Below are 14368 nucleotides of genomic sequence, written 5' to 3' on the forward strand. Positions count from 1 at the left end.
CACACACACACACACACACACACACACACACATGCAACAGACATGAAATGGTGTGTAGAGGTGGGTGAAGCACAACTAAATGTTTGATTGCCCTCTGGTGGGCAAAAATTGACCAAGAGCAGAACTTAAGTGTATTCATTAAAACTATCATCCACATAGAGTACGAGTCCTTGTGGGATGCAAGAAGCATGCCGTACGTATAAATTCCGCTCTTCTATAGTTTGACTGGTTCTGTTATTTACACGAGTAAAATTAAAACTTGAGCCTAATTGTGTTGACTTTCTTGGCTGGTGGCCAGAAGGTGGCGGTAATGCACCAAAACGATGTGCCAACTGCCATAAGAAAATGGAAGAAGAAAATGTACCGCCGGTGGCCACATCTTTTATATTATGCTAATGAAGAATGCGGTAATGCACCAAAACTATGTGCCCTAAGAAAGTCGAAGAAGAAATGGGAGCAGAACAGAAATAGGCAAATTCACAATTAGTCAACTGTGAATAGGCTGGTGATTACTGTAGCAAATGACATTAAAACCCAATTAGCTTCACTAAATAGTCTTTTGAACTCATTAAAAGTATTATTCCAATCCCACAGTCTACTTACAATATCTGTAAAGACTCCCGGCCTCATGAGATTGATCATCTTGGCCACCTGATAGATGTCGACGACGCCTTCGTTCTCCAACTGCTGTGACAGCGTGGTGAGAGCGCACAGCGTCCCCGCTGACACCGCGCCGTACCTGTGAGAAGGCGGAACAATCAATCGCATGCAGCTGCAGGAGACAAATCCACCCGGGGGTGGAAAGTGATGTTTGAAATGGTGCGGTAAGAAGCTGTCTTGGATAAAGTACCTGAAAAGCGATACTTAAGAAAAAGTCATTTGGTAGAAAATAACCTTGGTGGAAGTTAACAAAAAAAAAAAAAAGACATACTCATCGTGCACAATTGTGGGGCCATCTCGAGTCATGGCCTCCTCCTTGATGACCCTGATGAGCTCAAAGGCGCTGCTGAGAGGAGCGTCAGGATTGGGCCACTTGGGGCACTGGAAGTGTCTCACCTCCAGAACGTAGTCGTCCTGGTGGAGACGTAAAAAAAATGTAAAGTTACGTGCATGCGAGGAGGCGGGACGTGATTTGAAAGCAGATGGACAACGCGGGTACCTGCGTGGCTTCCAAGATGAAGTCGTGGATGATGATCTGCTCCTCATTGGAGAGGCACAGTCTGTCCTTACTTATGAGCGTGACGGTGAAGGCGATGCAGTTCATGGCCTCTTCGCGACTTGGCCAGTAAACAAACTCATCCTCAGCCTGCACAGAATGGAGCACACACACACACAAAAAAAAACTGAACTTACCGATAGGCTTAAAAAAATTTATTATTATTATTATTATTTTTGTCTTATCAGAGAAAGAACATCTGGATTGGGGAAAACAGGATGAGTTTTTGTTTTACTAAAGTTTCAAAATATTTTATAGCTTACTGAAAATTGTCAGCATTACGGGGTCACAGTTTTTCATTTCCAAGCAATTTTAATCAAAAACATCTTCATATTTCAACACAGGCCTCCCGATTTGATAGCAGCTTGCATCTATTAAATGTGCGTCTTTTAACAGTTTTTGCTTGCAGGGTGTCTGAGTTATTGTTTGGATGTGAATTTATCGGTGTATAATAAATTGGAATCTGTTATCATTGGGAGGTTTCTTTCAAAACATTCCAAAACTTGACAAAACTATGTTTACACACTGCTTACCAAGCCCTGGTTATCAGGCAACATAACAATAATTTGTGCATTATGGTCCCAAATCATCCTCCAAAAGTCAGTGGTGGTGTGGGGCAAAGGATGCTGGGTAATGATGAACTCGTTACTCCGGTAGTAACCCTGCGGAGAGAAAAGGGCACCATTTTTTTTTTTTTAAAGCTCATAGGAGTGCACCGTTCATTTGGACAGCCGACGAATAAATGCCGTGGGCGGGGCTGACGAGGCCGTACCATTATGTAGGACGCATTAATATAATCGGTTCCTTTCATGCCAGGCAAAGTGGTGAGTCCCACCCTCGCTCGCTCGGCTGTGGAAGCAGAAACGCACACTCGAGTCAAAACCCGGAGCACTGTAATCACACTGGCTGATAGCACACGCCGTTCATTACCATTCCTCACTGTTGCTATAGCAACAACAACCTCCATTTCCTCTAGCCGGGCGCCACGAATGCATCGAGCGATTAACTTATGGGATTATGGAGATAGATTCTAATTTTGGACCATGAATTGTCTTTAATAATGTACAGCTGAGATACTGGCATCGGCTAGATGAGGAAATGCCACCTTGTTGTTTATTCATGCGAGACCGTTTTTTGCTTTACATATTAACAAGCATCGCAAGATCGGACGAGACACTCACATGGAACCACGGAGGAGTTGCGGTTCTTTTCCTTGTTGCAGTCTTTGTGAGCACTGAAACACTCCACAAATCGAGTGTTGCATTGAGTCAGCAGCTGGTGACGGAGAAGTGAAAAGTCAATCGCATGGTGTTAGAATCAATCAAACACAGAGACTGTGAAAACCCACACTGGCTTCTTTTCTTTTTTTTTTAATTAGTATACTAGACATGAGACATGCTTCCTCCAGAGCAAGTGCAGCAACAGACAACAACAGAGAACCCTGCCTCCGGGTAAAGTGCAATCTCGGTCAGAACAATCTATTATGGGATGCCGCATAACCTCGGCGTCAATCTAATTGGGAAATAAGTAATTGTTTCTTTGTTTTTGATTTGTTTGTTCTCTTTAATGGTTTGATCATTGCCACTTAATTTTTTCTTAATAGTTAAAAATCATGTTTGCGGAAAAAAAATCTTCGTAATTTTAGGCTAGTTTCAAGGTGTTTATGGGCAAATTCTGACTACTGGATGAGAGAAAAATCATGTTTGCGTGTTCTTTCTATCGCAGCCCAAAATGCCACAAGATGGCGCCATATTCCAATCAAATAGGAAACAAACATTCATTAATTAGACTGGGTCATGAAAGGAACAATTCAGAAATGCATTTTTCCCGCCATATCAAATCATCTATAAGAAATCTGTTTCTAAGAGTACATTTATTATAAGATGGGGTGAACTATGATGCTATGTTGGCTGATAGTTTTTGGCATATTTACAGTTGGAACTCTCACAAAACAATTTGAGCAGACCATCAACAACTGCACTGTACTGCACTCGCGGTTATTCACTCTCACGCGGCAGGACGTGATCTCTATCCCCCCGGCGGATAAAATGGGATTACTGCTGTTCCCGTACACGGTTTTAACAAGCTTCCGATCAAGAGACCGCCTCCTTTCCAAAAGATGCCAATAGGGATCATGTGACAATAGCGCAAGGTTATAAACTCACCCTGAACTGCTTCTCCAGACGGGTGCGGCCGACCGAATTTGGTGTGAGGATGCTGTTGACGTAGCCGTGCAGCTGCCAGGCGGGCACTTCTGTCTCTCGGCTGAAAATGGCCTCCATCAGAGCATCGTGAATGAACACGTACTGCTCCTGATGTTGAGCACACAATACAACAATCAAAATGTTCATGAATGTAAATGAAGAGTTTATAGAAAATGTTCAAACAAGAAAGACATTTTTTTTGATGGTGGCGGAGGTCGCTGGTTGGATCTGGCAGAAAAACATCGGCTTCACTACAAATAACTACTTGATAGTGAAAGGTGAAATTGAGGTTACAGTATGCACGGGAAATTGCACACTAGAAGATTAGAACTACACGCCTACTCTGATGAGTCTGCTTTTGGCTGACATTTTGACACAAGTGTGACAATTTTGTCTTCATCCTGCCTTGCATCAACGTTTAAGTATGCCAGTGTTGATGAAAATGTGTGGGGGGATAATTTATTAAAACCCTTTAGGCCACTTAGTAGAAAATGAGGGCGCCTTGTGGAGAGAAAAAAAAAATCAAATAAATTATTTTAAACTGACTTCTCAAAATGCAAAATAAGAAAGTCATCCCTCCACTCATATAAAATAAGACGAGTCAGCTCAAAGTGTGATCAAAGTCGTGTTCAAGCTCTCCCGAAGCATTTGAAACCACGGAAGACCTTTTAAACGTGTTTGCTGGGGGTCTTACCTCAGTCTGGACCAGGTAGTTGCGCTGTGTGCGGATATGTTTAAGAAAGTCCAGGATGCTGACTGTGCTTTTGTCCTTGATTTGTTGCAGCATGCTGTCAATGACAATGTACGTTCCTGTGCGGCCAACCCCTGCACTGAGGCCAGCACAAAGCAGTATGAGCACGGCCGCCGCTAAGGCCCGTCAGCACATTTCCAGCGTCTAATGCTCATAATTAATGTTCATTTAAGTAATGGATGGTACCTGCAGTGCACCAGGACCGGGCCCATGTCTGCAGTGCGGGCCGCTGATGAGCGGTTGATGAAGGTGAGGACGGGGAGGGTGTACTCTGGCACGCCCATGTCAGGCCACTGAGTGTAGTGGTATTGGATAATGATACGCTCGTTGAGCTTCCCCTTTGGGTTCCCCTTTTGACCCTGAGGGAGAAAAAAAAAAACAAATCGACCGCGAATTAGAACACTGTATTGTATCGTCGATCTGATAATTAACAATTTTAAAAATGGACCTTTTTGACTTTTGTGTTCCGTATGAGAAATCGGCGCAAAGTGTAGCAGGCGTGCACTTTGGTGCTTTTCAGCGTCACAACGATGTTTCCGTATTGCTCGCTGTTCTCTGTTGGCCAGTACTGGTCACATTTTCTCTGTAAAACACAGCAATTGACATGTCAACATTCCTGATGGAAACATACTTTGACCTACACTGCAAAAACTGGTTTTAGGTTCCCCCCGAAAAATATCTGAATTTTTTTTTTGCTTTCTTAAAAAATGATGTCCAGCTAGCCTAACAATAGCACATGAATGTCTCATAAAACTAGAGTGTTTCTACAGCTTACACATAAAGCATTATGGTATTTTTTATTTTAAGATAAACCTACTCATAACGAATCATAACATCTCCATAACAAGTTATGACGACATAAAACATAATACATAAAACTTTAGCCTAAATAAAGCTTCTCGGCCAAGTTTCTTGGCACCAACATGGCAGGAAAGCAAGCTATTTTACTCTAAATAAAGCTACTCATCTAACGTAAACATTGGCATCAAAATGCCATGAGATACAGCCAAAGCTGGAAAAGTTTATTTTGCAAATTATGAACTTGAAAACAGATGTGGATTCACTGCAACAATGTTTTGCTTCTGATTCAGGCTTTTTTTCTTGCCTTTACAGAGATTTGATTCATTTCTACCAATACCAAACAAGATTTGGATTGTTTTTTGTCAGCTTTAACTTGAATAAAAAAAAAAAAAAATTGAATCAATTCTGAGCAATATCAAGCATGAGGTTGCTTGGATTTGAGTTTTGCCAGTGTGATGGTTTTAACGACGTATGCATGGTGGCCCACCCGTCCTTTCTCCACGAGGTTTGTGATCATGACAATGATTCCAGTGTTCTGTTCCCACACCATCCTCCAGAAATCTTCAAAGGTGGACTTTAGTGGACCCTGGGCAGCGATGTATGCTCTGGGCCGGTTATAGCCCTGACGCAAATCACACGATTCACAATGATGGTGATGTTCAGACAACTTAAGCGTAACACGAAGTGTTTCAACTCACGTCCACGTAGTTGGCGTTGATGTAATCGGAATGTTTGGCGTCTTTCCCGGCCAGTGCTCGTAATTTCACCCGGCTATGGTCATCTGCGGAAGAGGGGGGGGGGGGGGGGGATGATCGATATATTTGAACAAATTATTGTTAAAGGTAAGAATGTAGGTTAGGAAAACAGAAGAGGATTCCTCCGCAGTAGACATTCTCTCTAATCCCATTTCACAGCAGACTCACAAGCTACAATGTTGATGTATCTGTTTTTGTGCTTGTTGTCAGGATGATTGGAGTGTTCCGCAGTGATTTTCAAGTCGGCCGTGGAACGCTGGACCTCCTGGGGTGGGAAAGCAAGAAAAAAACAAAACGCAGGATTGAATCATTTTCTATTGCATTTAACTAAACTGTGTCATTTGCTTTATTGCATAAAAAATGATTGCATATAAAAAAATCATCATCTTTTATTATTTTCAATGCGAGACAAAATAGGCAAATATGAGCATGTCATTATGTAAAAGCATCCAGACATGTGGACTATTTTTGCCATCCTATTCATTTTCCACCAAGAGCAAAATTTAGACCAAACATCACTTTAAAATGGTCCTGTGGTGAACTTCACTAATTTCCTGTACCCACGCTTCAATTTCTAGTTAGTAGTTGGGCTTTAATTAATAGTGCTCTCTGCTGGATGCTGCAAAGTATTCAAACTCATCACGCCTCCACTGGTTCAAAACATACACAACATCAAGTCACTCGTTAAGGGAAAAAAAAAGTCAGGTTCCTCAATCCAACAAATCAGTGCCAAATAAAAATCAAGCAGAGATTTGGTTCATGTATCAGCACGGCCAACGCTATTAGTGCTTGAACTTAAACAACCTTCTTTCTCTCCTTCTCCTTTCCCGTGTTGTATTTACATGACAAATGAGCGTATGAGCCGGACGCCAAACGACCCAATTAAAGTGCAGCCTTCAGGAGCCAAGCTTTCGTGTTTTTTTTTTTTTTTTTAACCTGCTTTCACCCTAATTAACTCTAAATCTGCCTGTGTTTCTTTCGCCAAAATAACTGTCCAAAAGGAGCAAAGTTGAAGGGGACATGGCACCATGCTGAATAGTCCGCGGGTGGGGGAGTGCAATCCTCGGTTTGGGCTGAATGCTCTGATGCTTGCTTGGTTTTGTTAGAGCTGTACTGAAAGCTCCAGTGGGGCCATATTCAGACTTTTTGGTACATTTGTGCAACGCAACTGTGAGTCAACTGTGAGAAGACATGTTCGATTTTTGGAAGCGATAACACATTTATTGGTTGATGCAACCAAAAGAAAAGCCTGTCAAGTTTGCATGAGTAGTTTTGTTCTAGTGCTTATTGAGTGCTTCAAAAGAGAATTTCAACACAGCTGAGAAACAGATAGTGATCATAAGTAATCAATAGTGACGGGATGATCTGAAGTCAAATTTCTTTGAAGGTTTTCCATTTTTAGATTTGTCAATATGATTTCCACACTTCCATTTTTTTTTAACACAAATTGTCATATTCTGTCCATTCTAAACGGGGCAATAGAATTCTTTCTCTTGTCCTACTTACAAAGTTACGAACATACATTGTAGATTTTTTTTTGTGGATCTGTTTCACATTAAGCAGTTGAATTACAACAATTTTCCATCCCAACCATGGTGATGCATGATCAAAAGTTGAAATCCATCACTCTCAACAATCTCTCAGCCGAGACAATTCCAACCGTTGAGTGCCACTTGTGCTGCAATGTCACTTCCAGTCTGCAGCTGAAAATGATTTTCCTAGCATGGTGCCGCCTTACGATGATGAATTATTCTGTTGAATTCGGATTCCATAAATTCAATATTAATCACGGGTCTCATGTTTTCTTAATGTGGCCACAAAAACGTAAGGTATTTTTGTTTTTAAAATTTGGGGATTTTGTTCCTCTTTAATAATTGCCGATTGTACACGGAATTCTCTGGAAGAAAGACGCTTGGTGGTGCGCTATTATGAAAGAATTGGAGTGCCTGGGTTGACTGACTCATGGACCATTCAGCAATTACCAGATCTAAAATTATGAGAAAAAAAGAACGTCGATGTATTTTTTTTGTGTGTATTACTAAAATTAATGATGGATTTTTGAAATAAATGAACAATAAAAAAATGAAAAGTTCTACACGGTCAAGATTCAACTTGATATTGTGAGAAATTACGTATATTAATAATCTTAAAGACTTACCTCAAACTCCTCAGAGAAACCTTGCAGGTTGTTTTTGTAGAGCTCCATGATGTGTTTGACAAACTGCTTGACAGGAATGGCCTCCATATCATCTATAAGTGAGCGCAAAACACAGAAAGAACATTAAATTTGTTTAAATTAAGTCACATTTAAATCCCACACATCATTTAAAGTCTCTGTGAAGCAAAACTAAAAATATCTTGACACGCCACAAAAAAGAGGGATGTTAACAAGCCCACAAAATTCTCTGAGTAAAAAAAAATAAAGCATGAGATCAGCCTTGAAAATCACAAACCAAGACGTTATCTCAGACTTCAGACGCTGTGGGCAGAGTTTAGGCTTAGTCTACGAGGCAACTGCACCCATAAGTGTACAAATGAGGCAACTCAAAAAAAAGCCCAAGAGCATCACTGGGTTTTATTTTATCCATGCCTTACAAATCCAAATAACCAAAATCTTGAAAAAGAATTGAATGTTGTATCTCCACAGTTCACTACTACACAGTCGTCAGTCTTTTATCTAATTATCTAATCCACTCCCCAAGGTCCTTAAATTTTCTTTACAGATAACGACAATTGAAAACAGTCAACGGGGTATAAAACAGGGAAGAAGTGCTGTAACTGGTGCCACAGATGTGTTATTTTCAGCATTTATGGTGGAAGCATCTGTCTCCGTGGAGCCCTATCATCTTGAGGTCACACACGAGGGATCTTTGATACGGCTGTTGGAGCAGCCAGCCGCACAGGGACAATAGAGCCCGGGGCCCCAGCTGTCATGGCGTGTGATGCCGGCTAATGTTTAAACGAACACACCATTGCACCTGGGACCCAAAAAAGGCCGACCTGGTCACACAGTAAAAACGGATTCATCTTTGCTAATCCATCCATTTATCACAATGTCCTTCAGCCTATTGGACAGTTAATATGTCTATTCAACACGGTTGAATGTGTGAAAGAACCTCGAATGAACTAATTAGATCTCGAAAGCATATAAAAGCTTCATCAGCATAATATTTAACATTTAAATACTTATAAATTTTACAGGTTTGTTTAAGTCACAGCTCTACGAGTTTCCCTTTCCTTGAACTAGGTGGACTCTATTCCGTCGTCTGTTCAGTCATTCTGACAATATATGCTGTGGGAACACTACAACGCAAATAAAAGGGAGAAAGGAGGCGACAAGCAATGAAAGTGGAATTTTAATGCACAGTCGACGGCGACATCAGCTGTGCTTTGTGACTACGATATCGCCGTCTTCAAATGTCACAGAGCTTTGTGACTGAGAAACTTAAGCCTGATATCAACTAGCAGCCAGCCAGTGCTCGGTTGCCGAGAACATTAAAAGAAAGCAGGGGGGGAAGAAGAAGGAAAAAAAAAAAAAAAAAAAAGCCAGCCCTCATACTCAGCTGCAAAGGGACTCCCGGAGTCATTTCACATGTAAATGAACTTAAATTGTGCAAATATGCACATCAAAGAAGCAGAGACAGAGCCATTTGAGAAATGTTTATGGTGATTTTCGGAATACCTCTGGAATTAGCTGCTTTATTTTGAATTAGTTTTCCCATTAAATAATGCAATTTAAACAGGATGACTCATTGGAGTATATAAAATAAACAAAGTGAGAAAACAAGCAAAGGTCGATGGTGTTGAAATAGTACAATTTGCTGCCGAGTGTTTACCTGGTATTGGGATGAAGGGGATGCTCTCATTGGCCACCACCCGAGGTGAGCTGCTTTCCTCCACATAGAAGTGAGCTGTCTGGAAAAACCTCCTGCAGGGACAAAAGAAAAAATGTGGAGTGAGCCGCCATCAAAAAGACAAGCATTCAAATATTGCCTTGGATGATGCAAAAAAAGACACCACGTCCAACATGACACATCCATTTTGCCAAACAGACCACAGGTGACGTAAACAGTTCAGAGGTGTCATCTCAAACAAACACCCTCCGCTCAGGGACAAAATGTGCCGCACTCAAAAAAAAAAACATCCGCTCTGCTTTGAAAGCAACATAATAGGAGCATATTGAAGAACAATATTGAAAACAGCCATGCTGCAAAAAAGTTATTTAATATTAAGAGTCTGCAAGCTCATCCATTTAGCTAACATACATCCAATTTTCCAAAGCATCTCGTAAAAAATGATAAATGTGTTAATTATATTTGCAGCGTCACCAAATTAATCTTCTACAATGAATTGCGCATGCATTCAAAATGTCCTGCACAATGGATAGAAATGAGTGGATGGTGCAGGGAGGGGGGGAACAATTAGAATTTATGGAGGCCCTTAAAAGACACACTTGCCAACGTAGAGTTTTACAAGTCCTCATCAGCCAGCATGGAGTCTCTCTCATTGACATAAAAAGTGCTGACTAATGACTAAACATACCAAGAGACAATCTCAGTGTCATTGCCACTAAAAAAATTATTCCAGGTGTGATCCTACCTGTACTTGCAGAGAAGGTTGCAGACGCTAGTCATTCTTTAGGATGGACACACAACCAAAACAAAAGGACTGCCTTGAATTCACAAAGGTATGGGAAGAGAGGGATGAAGGGATGGAATAGTGAGGGGAGGGGTTGAGGAGGGCCCCTTTCCCGGCTTGCGTCACAGCCTCCAAATTCCAATCAATCTTCCCGTGGGCGCAGATGTGTTGCGGCTAACTAAGCGGTGAGGTCCGCGCGTCCTCCTCAACATCTCGCTTTGAGGGAATACAACCCGAGATGAACGTGGCTTTTCCGAAAAAGGATGGCAGTTGCAAAAGCGCCGTGCGGGATTTGTTCCGGCCTCAAACATCTGTGAGCTTTCAACAAACAGCTCAGGCCTCAGAGGCATCCAGATGTGTGTTGCAATTAAGTCTATTGGAGTTCTGCTCGTGACCTTGACTTTGACAAGCGAGGAGGAGCAAACACACCAGATAAATACTCCCACAGACATTGTGCTGATCACGATCATGTGTGAATTTGAAGAATAGCCGATTTTGTTCTTAAAGAACGCAAAAAGCTAACGAGCAGGGATCGGAGCAAACGGAAAGAGTATGGTTTGATTTCATCTTTCATCATGGCCACTCCCCCCCTGGGATCTGACACTGTCTGAACTGTGAGAGTTGTCATAACAACTGCTGGGATGGTCAGCCCGGCCGTATCTTGGAGCATTCCTCAAAGTCTTCTGCTGCCAAAATCTGTGACCACTTTGGAAACAAAACTTTCAACGGGGAGGTCATTTAGCTTCATCCTCTCACTTCAAGTGATATCAGGTAAAGTAGAACTACACAGTGAAGGATAACTTCTTTCCAGAACTTATATTTTTTCAATGCATTCAATCTATTCCTATATATATTCATGAAATTGTGAAATTCAAAGCTTCACAGTGGAAAGCGGAAATGATTACCGCATGCTTGGTTTTTGCATTTAAATACAGAGTTTCTGAGGTGTTTTTTTTGTTTAATTAAATCATCTCATTTTCTATTATACAAGCCCAAAGAGTAAACACACTATAAAAAAAAAATAAAACCCATGACCTGTGCACCGCATTAAAAAAACAAAAAAGGAAGCTGACAAATCTATTCAAATCCGCCGAGAACTTTCTCCTCTACATATTCATTACAATTCTTTAATTGGGCAAAAAGTAATTTTGATTACCAGATTAATCAATAGAATAATTATGAGAATACCTAATTAAAATACAACAGATAAAATAATAATGCAGAATCTTGAGGGGAATAAATAAATTTGCATGAGAGCAGCTGAGGAAATAGCCAGTAGTGCCATTTGTAACTCATTAACTATCCCACATGTGCTAGTGGCTTGGCCTGGGTAATTACTGGAACTTCACTTGCTTGGCTGGAAATTAGCCGAGCAGATGAAAACACAGCTGGGGCTGCTGTTGGTACGGCGGGGCCTTCAGGTCTCCCGCCTCAAGCCTCGCACGGTGATGGTCTTCATTGTGCAGCGAGAAAGCACACAAAGGAATCATCACGGAAATTAAAGCAGTGATGGTAGAAAAAAAATGTTTCGACACAAAGTGCTCGAGGTGTGACCCATAAATGATGAGAGCAAAAAAAAAAATAGTTGACCCCCGTGAAGGCGACAAGCCTATTATTCCTGCAGCGCAACCACCATTTTTGTTCAGACTTGTCATTGTCATGTACACAATTTGTGCAAGTCTTACCTCCAGTAGACCATCACGATGAGCAACATGATGAGGCAGAGAAGGGTCAGAGCAGACACGACTACCAAAGGGACAATCCACACCATCCTGCCCATGCCGGGGTGAGGCGTTCGGGTCACGTTGGACAAGGTGGTCCTTTCTGGGACAAGAGACAAATGCAAATTCAATATTTTGATGCAAAATTGCATTACAATTTGATGAATTTTATTTCTCAAGGTCAACCAATTGAAAACTGACTCATTTGCAAATGCTGACTTTTGCGACAGATAATGAATTAAAATGTATTGGGATTAATGAGGTGAGTGTTATTTGTTGCACTGTTCCAGTCGTTCGGGAAGAATTGAAAGAAAAAAAAAAGACCAACTGAAAGCAGTGTGGAACAAAGAGGTTTATAAAAAAAAAATAAAAAAAAAAAAAATAAAATAAAAATCGATAAAACAGGGAGTGCAGGTGGGCAAATGGTGGTGAGCAAAAAGCGAGCGAAAAAACATCTGAATACAAAAACTATTCTTAATAATGTAGTTTCTAGTGACAATAGAATTTAATTTTTTGTAAAATACTGAATTTTTATTCCTTCGGATATTAGGACTCCATTCTCACACATTATCCTAACTATACACTTCTTGCTCTTGATTCGACATTTTTTTTCCACAGAGTAGAAAAATTCCAGTGGCAATACGCAAAATTCATTTGTACAGCTAGACAACATGCTACCTACAGCGCCCTAAGCTAAAAATAAAATAAAAAGATCTAAATCAGCTTCCTCTTGAAGACAACTATTTAAAAAAAAAAAACAGCCACAAAGGGGAAAACCTTGAGGCACAACACCTCTCGCAGGCACCTGCCCTCGGGTTTCTGTGTTGTTCAGATACAAAAGCCTACATCAGAGCTTAGTCTTTGACTGAATTGGTCCTTGAATCAATTTATAGTTAGTTTTGCTAAAGCAGCTTGTGAAACCACCAAACAAAATCTCATCTGATGAGAGCCTCACCGGTGTGGATGGAGAACGGCCAAAGACGCTTCCCATCACTGCTGATCTTTGGTGAGAGAGTGGAGCTCTGCGGAATCTGCATTTCGGCGCTGTCATTTCGCGGCTCCTGAGTGGTGACTGCGTTGATGTTTGTGAGGTTTTCCTGTGGGGGGGTCAGATGGCTGACCACCGTGCTTGCAGGCGCCGTGCTGCCTTGAGGTGTGGCCTTCTCTTTGGCTGTGGACGCAGGGGTGGGGAGGACGGTCTCTTTGGCCGCCGTGCTGTTGCCTTGCGTTTTCTCATAGGTGGGTGTCGTCTTGTTCTTTTTCTTCTTTTCTGCACCTCTGTCCTCCTGCTCTCCCTCTCCGTCCCCTTCCTCGTCTTCCTCTTCCTCACCCTTGGACGTAGCCTGCTTTTCCTCAGGGGGAGAGTCGGTCTCCGCGACCTGGGGCACCACTTGCTCCGTGCTGGGCTTTGCGGCTGGGGTGGATGAGTGAGGTGGGCTCTGGGTGGCTTTAGGTATCTGCGTTGGCCAAACAGAACTGGGCAAAGAAGAGATGACCCCACCGCTGACACCCAAGCCTGCCAGGAAGGTGCTCGTAACCACAGAAGCTACCGTGGCCTGACTGCCACTGGAGGAGGGGCCCAGTCCTGTTGCCATGGAGACAATGGAGAAGTGGATGCCAGAAGATGTCCATGTTGAGGAACCGGAGCTGATGGGAGCCATGTCAGCTGATGACACTGGAGATACTGTCGGCTGAAAGAGGCAGATTATATGAGGTCACCTCAAAGCTTGAAATGGCAGTCCGTAAATCCTTTGCGCTGCAATCTACTGGTCAACTTACCATACCGGTCTTCACAATCCGGGAACCTTCAAATATTCTTGTGGTGTTCGCTGGAATACAAGGGAGGCAAAAAAAAAAAGTCAAAATGACATGCATACTGTAATGATGGTATTCATCAAATACACATACATACATAATCAATACTGCAAATGGAGAAAAGAAATTGACCCCCCCACAATTGTCGATAATTGCTTAGAATAATAGCCTAAACTAGAGGAGCTCGTATGATTGGCTACCAACTACGATCGACCAATTTTCATGAAAAAGTGATCGGCATGCCGATGACTGCCTTTCATTACCGATCACCCGCAGCTCATACATTAGCCTGAAGCCACCGAGAAAGCAGTCTGTGTGCAGTGTAGCGTCCCCTCCCCCTTTCCTCAACATGGCACGGGCAATCCAAACAAAACATGCATACATCATTATTTTTCCTTATTTTCTGAAATGCTACAGACCAAACCAGTCACTGAATCATAATTTACAGTGCGTTTTCTGTACTGTCA

At 41.9% G+C, this 14368-nt stretch overlaps 1 protein-coding gene across 1 annotated transcript in view; it reads right to left on the bottom strand.

Annotated features, from left to right (window-relative positions):
* Positions 1-14368, bottom strand: part of ca16b (carbonic anhydrase XVI b) — an 82228-nt gene that overhangs the window by 2186 nt on the left and 65674 nt on the right. The window contains exons 11-28 of the mRNA XM_085923433.1: positions 13866-13915; positions 13042-13777; positions 12051-12189; positions 9564-9655; positions 7886-7977; positions 5896-5992; positions 5671-5753; positions 5460-5594; positions 4620-4754; positions 4358-4530; positions 4115-4250; positions 3382-3528; positions 2398-2491; positions 1989-2065; positions 1750-1878; positions 1160-1306; positions 932-1074; positions 604-739 (exon numbers count right to left, since the gene is read on the bottom strand). Of these exons, the coding sequence (XP_085779559.1) occupies positions 604-739; positions 932-1074; positions 1160-1306; positions 1750-1878; positions 1989-2065; positions 2398-2491; positions 3382-3528; positions 4115-4250; positions 4358-4530; positions 4620-4754; positions 5460-5594; positions 5671-5753; positions 5896-5992; positions 7886-7977; positions 9564-9655; positions 12051-12189; positions 13042-13777; positions 13866-13915 (2741 nt within the window). The remainder of the gene's footprint in view (positions 1-603; positions 740-931; positions 1075-1159; positions 1307-1749; positions 1879-1988; positions 2066-2397; positions 2492-3381; positions 3529-4114; positions 4251-4357; positions 4531-4619; positions 4755-5459; positions 5595-5670; positions 5754-5895; positions 5993-7885; positions 7978-9563; positions 9656-12050; positions 12190-13041; positions 13778-13865; positions 13916-14368) is intronic.

This window comes from Syngnathus leptorhynchus, chromosome 11 (assembly GCF_054491065.1).
Source record: "Syngnathus leptorhynchus isolate UIUO chromosome 11, UIUO_Slep, whole genome shotgun sequence".
NCBI lineage: Eukaryota > Metazoa > Chordata > Actinopteri > Syngnathiformes > Syngnathidae > Syngnathus > Syngnathus leptorhynchus.